The sequence below is a fragment of the Mesocricetus auratus genome, unplaced genomic scaffold (assembly GCF_017639785.1).
Source record: "Mesocricetus auratus isolate SY011 unplaced genomic scaffold, BCM_Maur_2.0 Super-Scaffold_4256, whole genome shotgun sequence".
Classification (NCBI taxonomy): domain Eukaryota; kingdom Metazoa; phylum Chordata; class Mammalia; order Rodentia; family Cricetidae; genus Mesocricetus; species Mesocricetus auratus.
The window spans coordinates 96,336,200-96,353,596 of NW_024429182.1; the positions used below are offsets into that span (position 1 = coordinate 96,336,200).

At 48.2% G+C, this 17,397-nt stretch overlaps 1 protein-coding gene across 6 annotated transcripts in view; it reads right to left on the minus strand.

The window, feature by feature from the left end:
- Positions 1–17,397, minus strand: part of Numa1 (nuclear mitotic apparatus protein 1) — an 80,236-nt gene that overhangs the window by 2,688 nt on the left and 60,151 nt on the right. For 5 of the 6 annotated variants that reach the window (XR_005881506.1, XM_040757540.1, XM_013116303.3 and 2 more), the window contains exons 12-21: positions 17,219–17,359; positions 16,177–16,299; positions 12,716–16,090; positions 12,023–12,064; positions 4,923–4,991; positions 3,078–3,197; positions 2,774–2,992; positions 2,510–2,664; positions 1,180–1,426; positions 86–314 (exon numbers count right to left, since the gene is read on the minus strand). Coding sequence is in view for 5 of the 6 variants with exons in the window: in XM_040757540.1 (XP_040613474.1) it covers positions 86–314; positions 1,180–1,426; positions 2,510–2,664; positions 2,774–2,992; positions 3,078–3,197; positions 4,923–4,991; positions 12,023–12,064; positions 12,716–16,090; positions 16,177–16,299; positions 17,219–17,359 (4,720 nt within the window). In the remaining variant the exon portion in view is untranslated. The remainder of the gene's footprint in view (positions 1–85; positions 315–1,179; positions 1,427–2,509; positions 2,665–2,773; positions 2,993–3,077; positions 3,198–4,922; positions 4,992–12,022; positions 12,065–12,715; positions 16,091–16,176; positions 16,300–17,218; positions 17,360–17,397) is intronic. The other variant, XM_013116304.3, reaches the window with a different exon arrangement.

A 17,397-nucleotide genomic window follows, 5' to 3' on the forward strand; every position in this document is an offset into this window, starting at 1 on the left:
GCTTTTGCAAGCTTGCCTACTCCTTATGCAAAGATCCACTTCGAGTCTAGTTTTGGGTTGTGGAAAATTCCTGAAATCTCCTCACCTTGGGGGGCACCACTGGACATCCTGGCCTGGGAGCGACGAGCAGAGCTTCGAGTGGTGGGCCTGTAGCCAGGCAGGCTAAGTAGAGCCGAGTTGCCATCATCAGGAGAGCCCAAGCGGGCCAGAGACTGGGTGGAGGAGGTGGCTCTCAAACTGGCCTGGGAAGCAGGGGCAGACTGCATGCTATAGAAGGATGAGTTGGCACTGTCTGGCTCTTCCACATCTAGTTTCTGGAAGGATGAATCATTGCAGTAACACTATAAAGCACCACTTTCATGTGTAATAAGACATGTACACTTCCACCCTGTTTTAAAAGGATCTTTACATTGCAAGTGTATGCACAGGCCACACAGCTAGAAGGTCTTGCAAGATGCTGAGGTCAGCCAGGCGGTGGTGGCACACACCTTTAACCCTAGCACTTGGGAGGCAGAGGCAGGCAGATCTCTTGTGAAGTCAAAGCCAGCCTGATCTACAGAGCAAACTCCAGGACAGGCTCCATAGCTACTGAGAAACTCTGTCTCGAAAAAGCAAACAAAAAAAGATGCCGAGGTTGCCAACACTCTTCTACCCACAATACTTTGAAGGCAGTATTATCAGCCTATTTCAGAGGTAAAAAGGTAAGTACCCCTTAGTCACACAGCTACAAACGCTAAGAGCCAGACCCCTAACCCCTGAGCTAACTAGTCGGTCTCAGCCCACAATCTCTGCTGTCCTGTACCCAAGGTTCTTGGGGTCTGAAACATCTACATTCTCTCCCAGTTCTCAGCAGTAGAAAGCATAAAAGCACCTTTCCATCTACTTTCTAGACCACTCTCCCCCACAAAAAGGCACCTAAAAGTAGCAGTTCACTGAGGACCAGGCCAGGCCACATCCTTGATGCATAGGGTAGCTAAAGGCTCAGGATTAGCTGCTATTTCCTAAATTCTGGTCTGCCTTCCTCACCCTTCTCGAGAAGAGAGATCCTAAGTAAGCAAGACCTTAGTTTTCCGGTGTCTATCTCACAGGTTTGTTGGTCATCCCTGTGTGTTCCTGACTGATGAGACCTGGATAGGGACTGGTGTTAACATCTTGCAGCTCCATGCCCAGTAGCCTAACCTTGGTCATGGTAATATTGATGATTTGTGTGGTACGCCGGCGAGCAGAGCGGGTCTTACGGCCAGAGTCAGGGAAGGCATCGCCCAGGGAGTCCAGGCTGCTCTCCAAGGGGGCCTGACCCCGAGCAGGAATGGGGGTGAAGTAGAGACTCTCCAGGGATTCTACTTTGTGGGGCAGGCGCTGGGAGATGGGTGAAGCTGGCTCTCCAGGGACACTGGTGCCATCTGGCTGGGTACAAGGCAGCTTGCTGTATGTAGAAAAAACAATCTGCTGAGATGCAGTTCCTGGGCTACAAGGCATTACATTTTTCCCCTTACCCCAAAGTGACTTTTTTTACACTTAACTACAGGTAAATGTGGTAAAACACACGGATATTTCAGAGACTAAAAAGAGGCCTTGATTGGGGCTCTTTTAGTCCACTCCTGGCTGCTTCTAACCCCTTCATACTGGTAGCCCTCAGACCTCAACTTCAGCTCAAGCCAGACAGCCATAAGCGCAAACCTCTTCCAGATGCCACAACTGTTCCATGCTTAACACTGTCCATTCTAAACGCCTCCTCCTGTTCTAGTTTTGTAAACAGGGATACCTTCACCGGCCCCAGGCCAGGAATGTGGTTGTAATTTGACCTCTTCTACCACTCTACCAGTCAACAATGTAAGAAGCTGAACACCATGTACATACCCTTCTCTGCTCAGCCTGAGCTCATCTCACCAAAACTCAGACTGGGAGATGCTGCAGAGTGGTGACAAGCAAGGACTCAAGTCAGGCTGCCAGATTCAAACCTGAGTGAGCTCCATCACTGGAAGCTTAGGCCAGTGACTGCCCCTCTAAACCCCAGGTCTATCTGTTTAAGGAGACAGAATGAGTGTAGCCTACCTAAGATGGTTCCAAGTGGGAATAAAGTTGTAACTATTCTAAGTACTGACATTGGCACACAGTTAGTGCAGTACAAATATTGATAAAGCAGTAACTGTACTTTTAAACCTTGACTTCTATACTATCAGGAAACTATAAGACACAAACTCAACCTTGTAGTCCTCAATCTCAGCATTTCTGAGGTTCATTGATCTTTGGGATCAAACCCACTCAGGCTCTAGGCTCTCAGAACTGCTTGGCCTAACATTACAGGCTGCTCCTCCACCCCTGTACACACCCGTGGATTCTATCAAGGCTCAAAGAGAGCTTTCTCCAAAGCTTTCCTAACTGTTCCCCTTCGTTTTCACTTCTCCTTTGTCCTAGGCAGGATCTGTCACCATACCAGAACCACAGACTAGAAGAGCATGCACTCAGTAAAAAGGCACAGGATAGAGAGGCAGACATGTCTCCTGACCTAGCGACACTGCATGGGGTTCCCTCCTCCAAGCTCAGATCCAGGCTGTCAATACTTAAGTCCAGCTGGGGTTTCTGAGGCTCACGGCTCTTTAAGGCATCAGTTGCCACCTGGAATTTGCCCAAGTCTCGAAGCTGCTGGTCTGCATGGGCAACCTGGGAGGGAAAATAAAAAGAAGCGCAGAGTAGGGTTGTCCTTGGAGAGAAGAGTCTGGATTCCAACAGTACAGGGTGAGATGCCTTTGTTAAATTTGGAGATGCTTACCTGTGCCTCCAGGCTCCGCACCTGGGCACTAAGCTGGCGGCAGGCCTGTTCAGCCTCCTTAGTCTTTAGGCCTGCCTGCTGCAGCTCACGACCTAGACGTTCAGCTTCAACCCGAAGCTCCTTGTTCTCCTTCTGCAGCTGCTCCAGGTCTCGAAGCTGATCCTGCAGCTCTTGGTTCTGCTGCTTCTTGGCATCATAATGGGTCTTGGCTTTCTCCATCTGTGTGGACAGACAGGGTGGGTAGGTGTGATAGAGCCTAGTGGTCAGGAGAAAGGGCAGAGCAGGCCAGTTCCTGGCCCCTCACCTGTAGCTTGTAATGTTCAGCTGCCTGCTCCTTCTGGCTTAGCTGGGCCTGCAGCTCATTCAGCTGGGCCTGGAGGCGCTGGACCTCCTGCTGGCTCTCACCTCCCTGAGCCTGGAAAGCCTATGAAGTCAATGAAAAAGACAGCTCTGGTTATTCCACCCCAACCCACTCAGTCTCCACAGGTACTTCAGTCCTTCATCAATACATTCTCTCAGGACACAGGATCCCTCAGGCCAAAACACACAGTCCCCACAGCCACAGCCTGCAGAGCAATTAGACCCTCCTTCCCAGGCCCTCTTGTGGGCACACTGCTGGCTCTAATGCTTCTCCCAGTTCTGCCTGCCATCTATGAGGCCAGGCACCAAGTGTCTCAACCTCTGTCCATGTACATTTACTCTCAAGGGAGCAGAACCTGATGATCAAAGAACATGCTGGTGTAGAGCTCAGGGGGAGAGAACTGTGTGTGCACACTCAATGACACACTCACGTCTTCAAATCACTGAGAGCTTTTATCTTTGTTTAGAGATGAAAAGAGCTTAGAGTTTTAGGCAAACTGACCAAGGTCACACTGAGGATAGCACAGTAAAATCTGAACTTGGTCCACCTAAGTCCAAAACCTATGGTGCCAGCACTGCCTCATAAGGAAACCACAACTCCAAACGCAGGCTGGCAGCTGATTCTGTTACCTGCAACATCAGCTTGATTTGCTGCAGGTACTAGGGTAGGCATAGTCCCACCAATACCTCTCTTACATCTGCTAGCTCATAACAACTCCTTAAAAGGAACATGGTAAGCCTGTTTATTGTTTATGACAGAACACAGACGTGAGAAGCTAAGCAGGAAAAATGAAACTCAGAGTTCCTCCACCTGTGACCCACCACATGCTACACAATTTCCAAAGGCACTTGTGCCCAATCCTTTGGCCTTAACTAAGGGATAGAAAGCTTAAAGCGCCAAAAGGAAACACTGGAACAAAGAACATAATTAATAACATAATTAAAAGCACTGAAAGTATTAATTGTACTCGGCATTATGACAAATACCTAAGAATCCCAGTACTATGGACTGCATAATAAGACCCTGTATTCCCCAAACTCCAAAAAAATTTTAAAAGAAAGAAAACAATGGATTGTAAGAATGAGTACTGTTCCCTCAGGAGGTGAGGCAGGTGGATCTCTGGGAGTTCGAGGTCAGCTTGGTCTACAGAATGAGTTTCAAGACAGCCAAGGCTACACAGAGAAACTCTGTCTTGAACAACAACAACAAATAGAGAATGAGTATTGTTGACAAATTTAGTCCTTGAACGCAAACTACTAAGAGTGATGCTGTCCCATAGAACTTTCTGGGAAGGTAGAATTTGTTCTATTCTGTTTTGTAGTCATTAGCCATACACTGACTGGCTAGGGTAATGAAAAGACGCTGCGCCGCCGGCGTCCCGTCCCGCCCCCCCCCCCCAAATGCCTTTTTGAGGTGCTAGAAACTGAGCCTAGGGCTTCAGTGCATCAAAAATAGGTACTTTACCGCTGAACTATATTATATATGTCTTGGTTTGTTTTCGTTTTCTAAAGCAAGGCTTTACTATGTAACCCAAAAATGAATTTTTTTTTCTCTTAATCTAACTGAAAAGCATAGGTGTTCACAATGGAGAGCTAAGGCCTTTCTGTGAAAGTCCCCAGAAGGCAAAAGCAAGGTTTCTGAGATCAGGATGGCTTCCTGGGCAACTAGTCCCCCAGGGGGCTTCTGCTTTGCCCCACATCACATAGAGCCTAGAGAAGACGTTCCTCACACTCGTGCTCTGAGGCAGTCAAAGGGCAGGCAGGCCTGTCATACATCTATCTGTCCCACCTTGAGTTTCTGTTGCTGCACCTTGCTGGCTTGATCATACTCTGTCAACTTCTTACTCAGTTCTTCCACCTGAGGAGTAAGAGAGAGAGAGAGAACAGACAAGACGACTGAATTCCCTGGATGTCATGGCTACTGTTGGTATTCTACTTGGCCGCATCTGCAACCAACTAGAACCCAAGCACAACTGGGCACAACTATAAGGGGTTTCGTGACTATCTTCTAAGGTGGGAAAACCCACCCTAAATCTAGACCACACCTTCTGGTGGCAGTCCACATAAAAACCCAGATAAGGGAACGTTTGCACTTTGCTTGCTTGCCCTCATTCTGACTCCAGATGTGCATAACTAATCTAAAGGTTTCTAGGTGTGCCCTGGAAGAATTAAAACCAAAACCCAAGTCCCAGCCTCAAAAGGTGTCCAACAGTAAATTAAGGGTGTTAACAGGTTAAAGAATAGGATCCTGTAATATGGGATGGAGATGGATGGGATGACCCTACTGAGGCTAAGGACTTTGAACACTCAGATTTGAAGGGTTTATCTCACCTGAAGACCCTAAACCTCCTGCAAAATTGTACTCTCTGCCTTTGCTTGTGGGATTTAATCGTTCATTGTATGCCAAACCAGCACTGACTTACAAGGCAAGACAATATTGTGGTCTCTTAGAGCCCACCAATAACCAGACTTAAGGCTAAGCAGGCTCCTACAGGGGCAACAGAATGTGTTGGAGGTATACTGTACCACTAAAGAACTAAATGACTTTGCTAATTCTTTCAAGTATGTCTGGGAAATTTGTGTGGGGATAGGTTTTAAGAGGGTAGGATAATGATGGAAGGAGCATAAAAGTAAATCAAGCTGAGTTTATTGATAAGGGTCCATGGAGTAGAGATTTTAATATGAAACTCTGCTACTTGAAAAAAAAAAAAAAAGGTTGTAGCGCACACCTTTAATACCAGCATTTGTGAAGCAGAGGCAGGGGGACCTCCGTGAGTTTGAGTCCAGTCTGGTCTACAAGATCTAGTTCCAGGACAGCCTCCAAAGCCACAGAGAAACCCTGTCTTGAACCCCCCCCCCCCCCCAAAAAAAGTGTCAAAAGATGGCCTACTTAAACGGAACTTGAGATGCCGGATCTCCCTTGGACTAGTGATGATGAATATTTTTAAGCTCAGGGAAATTGCAATGCTTGAGTGGGGTCACTGTGTAAACCTAGCCCTCCCTAACAGGAAGGACCAGAAGACATGCCCCTCACTAATCCTGAGACCAAAAATAGTGAGGGGCACCAGCGCATAGGAAGAGTTTTGTCTCTTTCACTAGCTCAGACCTTAGGGTCGGAGATCCTCCTGCTTAGTTCAATGAATTAAATGCTGTGGGTTTAACTGGACCCAGGATTAGGAAGAGTCAGATGATAGCACTGAATTGACAAAGGCAGGTGACCATAGTTGTCCTAACAGGCAGCACAGGCAAAATGATTTTTATGGTGACATGACTTGTATGAAAGTTTGGTACTGGCTAGTCAGTCATGGTGTTTCCTGGCATGAAATAGATAAAGAGCCTACTACATTTTTGTTTGATCTGCATAAGAAAAATTCTCCAAAGAAAGACCAAACTGGATTCTAGCAAGATTCTTGGCATGTGAACCATACTTGAGCCTGTTTGCGAAACCTCTTGAATGAAGGGATAGTCAGATCCCCTGGAGGAAGAACCTTGATAAAATATATAAAAGTTTTACTATTGGCGTTTCTCCAGTCCTTCCCCAGAGGAACCTAAGGCCTTTTACAACGGTAACTATACACTGGAGGAATGGAAACCAATTAGAATTTCTGAGGTCTATTGGTCCCTGGTACTGAATTAATGTTGATTCCAAGAGATTCCAAGAAACATTGTGGCCCTCCAGTTAAAGTAGAGGCATATGGAGGTCAGGTGATTAATGGAGTTTGGGCTGAAGTCCGACTCACAGTGGGTCCAGTGTGTCCCCGAACTCATCCTGTGGTTGTTTTTCCAGCTCCAGAATGTATAAGGGATACATATACTTAGAAGTTTGCACAATTCCACAATTCCCACAGTGGTTCCCTCACCTGTGGAGTGAGGGTTATTATGGTTGGGAAGACCAAATGGAAGCCATTAAAGTTGCCTCTACCAGGGAAAACCAGTTTCACTTTCCTGGAGGAATTGCAGAAATTAGTGCCACCATCAAGGACTTAAACAATGCAGGGATGGTGGGTCCCACCACATCTCCCTTTTACTCTCCTAATCTGGCCAGTGCAGAAAACAGAGGGATCATGGAGAATGACAGTTGACTATCAAATTTTAATCAAGTACAGACTTCAATGTGCAGCTGCTATACCACATGTGGTGTCCTTACATGAGCAGATTAACACAATTTCTGGTATACAGTATGCAGCTATTGATCTGGCAAATGCCTTTTTCTCAATATCTATCCATTAAGGACCACAAGAAGCAATTTGCTTTCAGTTGGCAGGACCAGCAATACACCTTATAGTTTTACCTTAAGGATATATTATCTCTCCAGCCCTGTGCCATAACCTAGTTAGAAGGGATCTTCACCATCTGTCTCTTGCATAAAACATCATGGTCCACTCTACTGACATTATGCTGATTGGACCAAGTGAGCAGGAGGTAACAACCACTTGGACTTGTTGGTAACACATAGGGGCAACAGAGGATGGGAAATACAACCAACCAAATTTTAAGGGCCTTCTACCTCAGTGGTGGGGGATGCAGATATTCCATCTAGGGTGAAGGGTAAGCTATTGCGCCTGGCCCCTCCCACCATCAAGACAGAGACAAAAACATTTAGTGAGTCTATTTGGATTCTGGACACAGCACATTCCTCACTTGTGTTTGCTACTTCTGCCCAAATACCAAGTGACTAGGAAGGCTGCTAAGCTTTGAGTGGGGCCTGGAACATGAGAAAGCTCTTCAACAGGTCAAGGGGGCTGTCCAGGATGTCTACCACTTGAACCATGTGATCCATCAGAATCAATGGTACTCAAAGTGTCAGTGGCAGATAGGGATGTTGTCTGAACATACAGGTGTATCACTGAGGATTTCGATTCACCTTTCAGTTTTTGAGCAAGGCTCCACCATTATCTGCAAACAAGCATTCTCCCTTTTAAGAGACAGCTCTTTGCCTGTTATTGAGCCTTAGTGGAAACTGAACATCAGACAATGAGTCACCAAGTTATCATGTGACTTGAGTTGCCCATCACAAGTTGGGCTATAATTATTTCACCCACCTCGACATAAAGTAGGATGTGCACAGCAGCAACCCATTACCAAATGGAAGTGGTATACCTGTGATCAGACCTAAGCAGGTCCTGAAGGCACAAGCAAGTTACATAAAGGAGTTGCCCAAACGTCTACGGTTTTTACTCCCATTACAATGCCTTTTGCTTCCAAATATGTACCTATAGCATCATGAGGTGTGTCCTATGATCAACTGATGGAGGAGGAAAAGACTAAGGCCTGCTTTACGGACAGTTCTGCATATTTTCTAGGCAGCACTTAGAAACAGACCTGAAATATTACACTTTTCTAGGACAACCCTGAAAAACAGTGGGTAAAGGGAAATGTTCACAATATCAGAACTTTGGGTAGTAGACATGGTTATACATTTTGTTTAGAAGGAAAAATAGCCAGATGTGCAACTGTTTAGATTCATGGACTGTAGCCAATTGACTGACTGTATGGTCAGGGACTTGGAAAGAGCAAGAGAAAAACTACTGAGAAAGACAAGTGGGGAACAAATATGTGGACATATCTCTCCAAATGGGCAAAGGACAGGAGGACACTTGTGTCCTATGTAAATGCTCATCAAAGGGTGGCTTCAGCTGAGGAAGAGTTCAATGATCAAGTAGATAGGATGACCCATTCTATAGGAAGTCAGCTTCTTTTCCCCAGCCATCCCTGTCATTGCCTAATGGGTCCATGACCAAAGTGGCCACAGTGCAGAGATGGAGATTATGCATGATCTCAACAACACAGACTTCCATCACCAAGGCTGACTTGGTTATGGATTTACCTTTCCTACATATAATGCTTCTGCCAAAACTACCACCATGAACTTACAGAATGCCTCGTCTAACTCTATCATGATCTTCTACACAGTATTACTTCTAACCAAGGAACTCACTTTGCAGCCAGAGAAGTGTGACAGTGGGCACTCCATGGAATCCACTGGTTTTATCATGTTCCCCACCATCCTGAAGCATTTAGCCTGATAGAATGATGGAATGGCCTTTGGAAGCCCCAGTCATAGTGCCTGGAGGGCTGGGGCAGGGCTCTGCAGAAGGTGGTATATATTTTGAATCAATGTATAATATATAAAACCAGCTAAGCCAGTGGTTTTCAACATTCCTAATACTGGAACCCTTTAATACAGTTCCTCATGTTGTGGGTACTCCCAACCCTAAAATTATTTTCATTGCTATTTCCTAACTATAATTTTGCTACTGTTATAAACTGCAATGGAAACATCTTACATGTGGGATATGTGATATGCAACCCGTTCTGTGAAAGGGTAGTTCCACCCTGCCCCCCAAAGGAGTCAGGACCTATAGGTTGACAGATGCTAAGGCCATGAGACCAGTTGCAGAAACGAGGGCTATAACTTATAGGAGTGTTTCTTTCATAGCTTGTTAAAAAATGTGTGTGTGTGTGTCTGGGTTGGAGAGATGCCTCAGTGCTTAAGAGACCGCTCTTCCAAAGGACCCAGGTTCAATTCCCAGCACCCACATAGCCAAAAAAAATTTTTTTAATGTTTGTGTAAACAGATGTCTTTTCCTCAGTTTATCATGGGATGTAACATCAAATGAGCTAGTATCAGTTTTGAGACACTAAAAGAATGTCCCTCAAGGGACACTGTCATCTAGTCTAAAATGTGTTGCAGTTATAATGGGATAATTACAGTCTGTGAGGCCTATTTTCTCTTGGAAATGAAGCACTGCATACGGTGATATGATCACGGGTCAAGCTGAGAAGAGGTGGAATGGGGAATCTTGGTGTCCAACTTGACCACATCTGCAATCAAATAAAACCAAAGCAGCTGGGCCCAACTATGAAGGGCTTTCCTTGATTGGAGCATCAGAGGTGGGAAGACCGACCCCAAATCTGGGCCACACCTTCTGGTGGCAGCCCACATAAAAGGACAAAGAAGAATGAAGCTCTTGCTCTTTGCCTGCTTGCCCCTCATTCTTAATGGCAAGTTTATCTATCCTGCTGCTGAGATGTTCCTCTGCTGGTAACCGAACCTACTTTTTAAAAAATTTTTATTTGTATTTTATGTACATTGCTGTTCTGCCTGCATGTGTGTCTGTGTGAAGGTATCAGAACTCCTGGAACAGGAGTTATAAAGAGTTGTGAGCTGCCATTTAAGTGCTGGGACTTGAACCCATGACCTCTATAAGAGCACTCAGCACTCCCAAACCCTGAGCCATCACTCTAGCCCCAGAACTTATTTCTTTGGGACTCCCAATATGGACCAACGGTCAGCTGAAACATCTAGTCTTGTGGACTTAACAATTGCCCTTCCATCAGGAAACAAACATTGTTGAACTAGGTAGACCACTGCCTGTAAGTCACTCTTTATCTCATATATATATATCTGATACATATTCATTCTATCAGTTCTGTTCCTCTTATAGATCTCTGAGTAAAAACACTGGAAGTCTTGACTAACCAAGGGGTTTCCCCAGACCATTATCCTCAAGCCCTTTCTCCTGACTTCTATATAGGTAATAGCCTGCTGCCCAAAGGTTGTCAGGGCCTGAGGTGGCCCCAAACAGATGTTGCCAGAGTCACCTATTCAAACGCATTCCATCTCTAGTCTCCAACCACCAAAATCAATAATTGACTCTTCGGAGTCACCATCTCTCAACATCCCTATTGCACGCTATTTCCCAAGCCTAACCTAGACAGGTTGGGAGCAAGAACAGAGCGTCTATGGGGTTGGAGAGCCAACTAAGTAGCTGTGTATGTGTGTGTGTGTGTGTATTTGTGTGTTTGCATGAGCACACACTCATACACAGGACACTTCCCTGGTACTCTAACAAACACTGTCAAAGTACATTCATTCCTCCCTCCTTCCCAAAAATTGCCAAAGCAAAGCTCCCAGACCTCTTTCCAATCTCCAAGGGTTGTTAGAAAGACGCTAGCGGCATGGTCACTGTGGTTAGGGTTAGGAGAACAGAGTGCAGGAAGACAAGAACAGGGCAGCACACACACCCAAGGCCTCCCCCAACTATCACAAAGAGGAAGAGCAAAGGGGGTAAGAAGACAGAGGGGATCATAACAGCCACAAGCACCCCTGCTTCCTCCAGGCACTCTAGAAGCTTAGGCATGAACAGGCAGCAGAGGAAGAGGCAAAAGGCTCCATTGCAAACTGCTTGCTTTCCCATTAGACTCTTCTATTTCCTGAGATGACTGTAGTGACTGAAAGGGGAGTGGAGGAAGTGTCCTCACTAAGTATCAGCTCTGTAGCCTACTAACTAGGGGGCAGAGAGGCCTGAGAGGGAGGAAAGAGGACAGACCACATGGCCCATCAGAGGAAGACAAGTTTACTTCTCTCAATCTTAGTTTCCTGCTTCAGAAAACTCCGTGAGTGAGGCTCTGGGATAAGGCACCAGGGCATCGTGGGTGAGTATTCTCATAGCGTTCATGCCTTGGATAAATCCATACTCTGCGGGGAAACAGGACATTAATCTAAACAAGGCTATATCAATAATCTCTTCTTCCTCTTGGATTAGTAACCCTAGCTCAAAACAGGGCTTGGGAGGTTTTGGAGTCACAAGGGTTGACTTTGTTGCCACTGCAGGTCTGGAAAAAATGAAGCTACCCCTGGTCCCTGACTGGTGAAAGAAAGTGCATAAGGGAAGAGGCCGACCTGGGATGGGTAGGATGAGGCCCAAGAGAGAGCCGATAGCACTGTACTCCTGGGCAGCCTGGGCCTGGATTCCATGGCTCGACCCTGCCCCTTTCACAAACAGTTCACAACAGGAGCTGGCGGAGCAAGCTGCAGCCGGGGTCATGCACCGAGACTGGTCACCGCTTAAGCAGCCAGCATTTATCGAGAACCCCAGGCATTACCTGTTTAGTTTGCTCTCTTTGAAATACCTCTAGTTGCTCCACCTGTGCATAGGGAGAAGCAATGGAGTCAGTGAGATAGGGCCACTGCCAGACCAACCTCAATGGGCTATGATACGTCTCCCAGAGACTATATGGAGAGAGGTAGAAATGGGGAGGGAGGGAGAGAATGCTCACAAGAGCTAGATAACAGGATATAATATGCCTGTTTTCACCACACTTGGGTGGTGAAGGCAGGAAGATCAAGAGTTCAAGGCGATCTTTAACCATATAGTGAATTCAAGGCTAGCCTGAGTTACACTGGACCCTGTTTTAAAACACCAAACAAAAAGCCAGTTTGCCTGCTTCAGCTTGACTTCTTCAGAATCAGCTTTCAAAGGAAAAGGAGCCATAGATGTTTTCCAGAGAGAGAGAGCGAGAGCGTGTGCAGGCAAGGTCTGAACAGTCTGACTATGTAACTCAAGGTGGCCTCAAATTCACAATCCTCCTCACTCAGCCTACCAAATGCTGGGATTACAGGCATGTAACACTGCAGGTTATCATGAACATGCTCTTTAAGACAAATTTTGAAGTCTATTAGTCACTTTCTTTTTATGCTACTCAGTAAATGAAGGCAGGCAAGCTACTGCAGTAGAGAGACAGGGTAGAGAGTGAGGGGAAGGCCAGAGAACGCAGGATACAGGACGGACACCTTACCTGGGCGGTGAGTTTCTGCCTCTCTTCTTGGAACTTCTGCCGTTCCTCTAGGACCTTCACCTTGGCACCTTCGTACTTGGCAGTCATCACCTCCAGTTCCCGGGTAGTACTCTGTGCTTCTTGACGCACTTCAGCCAGATGGGTCTCAGCGTCAGTACGCACAGCTGCCAGCTCCTGGACATATTTCTCCCGGGCTTGATCTAACTCTACTTCCAGAAACTGCCGGCCAAGGTTGGCCCGCTCCCCCAGACCCCGGTTCTCCTCTGCCAACAGGCCATGAGCCTTCTTCAGCATGCTCAGCTGTTCTGCATAGCTGGCCTTCTCTGCCCGCAGCTGCTGGGCTGCTCGCTCCTGCTCAGCCACCTTCTGCCGCAAAGGCCCTAGCTCCCCAAGCTCCCGTTGTGCCCGCATTAGCTCTGCCCGAAGTCCACCAGCTGCCTGCTTGCTCTGCTCTATCTCCTCCCGGTGGCGCTTCTCAGCAGCTGCCTGCTCAGCCTGCAGCTGCTGACAAAGGTGCTTGGCAGGCAGCAGTTCACTGACCAGGGCCTGTGTGCTGGTGTGCTCCAGCTGCAGCGCAGAGAGCGCTTGCTCCTTTTGGAAGAACTTCTCCTGCCAGGCCTTCAACTCCTGGCCCAGTTCCTCAGCTCGCTCTGCCTGTGAGGCCAGCTCTTGCCGCAAGTTCTCCGAAATTACACGCTGTTTCTCTACCTCCTCCCGGAGGCTCTGTACCTCCTCTCGTAGAGCTGAGCTGCGTTCTGCTGCTCTGGCACTACTGCTGGCTGTTTCTACCTGAAGCAGGCGCAGCCTCTCTTCCAGCTTCTGGCTCTTCTCTGATTCAGCTACAACCAGGCGCTTCAACTCCTTGCTCTCCCCTTCCTTCTCTAGGACTTGGCGGTTCAGGATGGATACCTCCTCTTCCAAGCTGCTGATAAGACTACTTTTTCTCTCAGCCTCTTGCTGGCCACGAGCCACCTGGGCCTTCCACTCTTCCTCAGCTTTGCTATGGTCCTGGGCTTTGGCACGGAGGGCTGTCAATTCTCTCTGAGCTGCAGCTGAGGCAGCCTGAGCATGCCCTAGTTCCCGAGCCTTCTCCTCTAACTGGCCTTGTAGGGTCTCTAGGGCTTTGTCCTGCTCAGCCCGGGAAGCACGCTCAGACTCCAGGCTGTGTGTCAGGCCTTCAACCTGCTGCTGCTGCTGCTGGCACTGCTGCTCTAGCTTGATGACCTCTGCCCGAAGTGCCTCCACCTCCAGGCCTGGTGCCTCTGTCTTTTTAACTGTTTCCAACGGGGCTTCTGGGCCAGAAGCCTCTTCTCCACCAGTACTCCCTACAGGGTGCTGCTCTTCTTCTTTCTTGGCTAACTGTGCTTTCAGCTGTTCCAAAGTCTGCTGAAGCTCCTTCAGCTCTGTTCTTTGAGCTGCCTCTTGCTCATGAAGCTTGGCGAGCTCCTGGTCTTTGCCTTCCTTTTCCGTCAGGGCATGGGCCAGTGCTTCCTGCAGGGCGGCAAACTCCACGCGCTGCTCGTTGAGGGTGTTCTGAAGCCGCATCTCAAGCTCCGCCTTAGCTGCCTTCTCCTGAGCCAGGTCAGCTTGGGCCTGGCTCCGCTCCTGGGTCAGCCGTGCTAGCTCCCTCTCCTGCTGCCCACGCTCCTCTCGCTGCTGCCCCTGGCTCTTCATCAGCACTGCCCTTAGCCTCTCCAGCTCACTGCCCATTTGCTCAGCTTCTCGCTCCATAGCCTTTAGTGCTGCTTGTGTGCTAGAGAATGGCCGTCTCTGCTGTTCTTCAAGCCAGTTAGACTCTTTGTTTCCAGCCCCTGGGAGCTCTTTGAGCAGCTCAGGTGAGGTCATTTCCTGCTGCTCACCTGCCTTTAGCACCAAGGTCTTCAGACAGGCTGCCACCTTGTTAGTGGAAGCCATCTTCTCCTGCAGAGTTGAAAGCTCATCTGCCAGCTTCTGGGCCCTGAGTTCTTTCTCCTGAACCTGCTGGAGGGCTCTGGATAGAGTGGCATGAAGTTGGGCTAGCTGACTCTGCTGCTGGCCTATCTGGCCCTCACTGTGGACTTCTACTGCTGCCCCCTCCTGTGCTTCTTGGTCTGCCTTCTCATAATCCCCCTTCAAAGCCATCAGTTGTTCCTGGAACAGTGCACTGTATCTTGCCTCTTCTTGCTGTCTGGCTTCAAACCGCTTCTGCCAGCTCTCAACCTCCCTGGTGAGCTGCTCACTCTCACTCTCGGCTCTGCGCTGGGAGGCGGTAGCCTCTGCCAGCTCACGCCGCAATGCTTCAGTCTCAGCCTGATGAGTCCCCTCAAGCTGTTGTAACCTGGCCTCCAGCCCCTCTCTCCCAGCCTTCTCCTGTTCTAATGCCTTCTGCTCCTGTTCACGCTGCTCCATCAGGCTTCGGGACTTTGCCTCCATCTCAGTGGCACAGCGCTGTTGCTCTTCTAGGGCATCTGCGGCCCTGCGCTTCTCCTCTTGAAGGCTGTCTTTGGTAATCTTTAAAGTCTCCTCAAGGGCCTGGAGCTGCTCCTGGAGCTGGGCCTTCTCCTGGATCATTTTTTCTCTCTCAGCTACTTTTTGCTGCTCAGCCTTCAGCCGGGCCTCCAGCTCTGTCACATGAGCTTGGGCCTGACGCTGTTCCTGGTGGGCAGCTTCAATGCTGGCATGGAGTTCTCCTATCTTTTGGCTCAACTCTGCCTTTTCCCGCTGGACCTGTGTAACTGAGGTCTGTACACTGTCCCTAGCTTCATTAGCAGCCTCAAGTTGCTGCTGTAGACTCTCTAGCTTGGCAGCCTTCTCCTTCTCCAACGTTTCCAGCTGCTGGCGAGCAGTATCCCGTTCCCTTAGAGAGGCCTCTCGAGCCTCAGCAACAATGGCCAGTTGTTGGGCGTGATCCTGTCTGACTGCCTCCTGCTCCTTGGCTGCCTCTTCCAATTGCTGCTCCTTCAGCTTCAGGGTGCTGCTCAGCTGCTCCACCTGCTGGCGGAGGCCCTGAGCAGCCTGTTCTTGTTCTTGCAAGGACTGTACCATCTGAGCCTGTTCCTTTTTGACCTGTTCTTTCAGGTTGGCAAGTTCTTGATCCCGTTGCTGCTGCAGAGTAGTATTGAGGGCTGTCAGCGAGGCCACCTGGGCAGTCAGCTGAGCCCCCTGAACCTGGGAGGCCTGCTCTAACTCCTCCTTGGCTTGGCTGAGGTTGGAGATGGAGCTCTGCAGGTCAGCAATCAAGCTGGCCAGCTGCTGCTTTTCTTCTTCAAAGTGACCCCGCTCAGCAAGCAGCTGGGCTTCCTGTTGGCCCCGTTCACACTCCAGTGTCTCTATGCGGGCTTGGAGCTGAGTATTGTCCACAGCAAGTTTGGCTGCCTCTTGCTTCAGGGTTTCCAGCTGTTGCGATAAAAGACAAATGGGGATCAACAGAACCAGACCCAACTCCATCAAATTGCTTAATGGCTGCTTCCGTCTATTCCTACCTGCAAGGCGTCACCCAGCACCTCGCCCTTCTCCTGGGCTGGGCTCTCTGACAGTTGGGCTGCTCGTTCTTCCAGCTGGGAAAGCTTTCCCTGAAGGATTTCATTCTTCTCTTCAAGATATTTCTTGGAATAAACAAGAGACCATGTGAATAGAGAAGCAGAACAGTCACCTGGTTACCACATGGGCCCTCACCTCATCCTCGATCATCTTGTTACCTAAATCTCCCTGTCCCAGGCTCAGGAGAAAGCCTCTCAGAAACCGTGGGCCTGAGCTGGGAATGATGGCTCCCCAAAACTCAACACGATGGGTGTACCTCTGAACTTCTAATCCACCCACAAGTCTGGGAGGGAGCTATTACTGTCTCATTCACAAAGGAAACTTCTGCTTTCCAGATGTAAGTGCTATGCCCTAGAGCTACATAGTTAGCAACTGGCAGAGCTGGGCTCTTAGTAAAAGTAATGCAGATTGAAATCTAAAATCTGGAATCCAAAACAATACCAAGTCCAAAACTTTCTGAGCACCAACAAGATGCTAAATAATAGTTCTTGATTTTGTGGCAGAAGCCTGTAATTCTGGCACACAGGAAACAAAGACTTGAGGACAGAGTTCAAAGACAGCTTGGGCTACAGAGTTAGGCTGCCTTAAAACATAATAATTTTATTTTAGAGTGATTTAGATCTTGGATTAAGGGACACGCAACTTATGTCTATGCAAATACTCCAAAATGAGAAAACCTATCTCTGATACACTTAGGATATCAAGCATTTCAGTAAAGAATTACCCAACCTGAAATCACAACTAATTCACTAAGAGTTTATGAGTCACCCTTCAATCTCACAAGTTAGCAAGGGATCATTCCCCTTGATTATCTTTTCCTTGATTATCATTTCTAAGACCAACACTTTGCACAACACAGAGTTCACAAGTACACTGGGGCACTCAACCTACTAAACCCTGACAAGGCAACTCATCACTCCAGGACCCAGCAGGGTGATGGACTATATGCATAAAGTTGTGGTCAGCTTCCCAGCCAAGGGTTACCTTATCCTGGAGGGCTGTGCTGAGCTCCTTTTCCAGATGAGTCTGCTTCTCTGCCCACTCCTGAGAAGCCTTGTTGTGCTCCTCTGTCAGGTCGTTGAATGCACCCTGCAGTTGTTGCAAGTGGCTGGCAAACTCTCGCACCTAAGACACGAACAGGGTGAAAGCTGGAACCTCTCTCC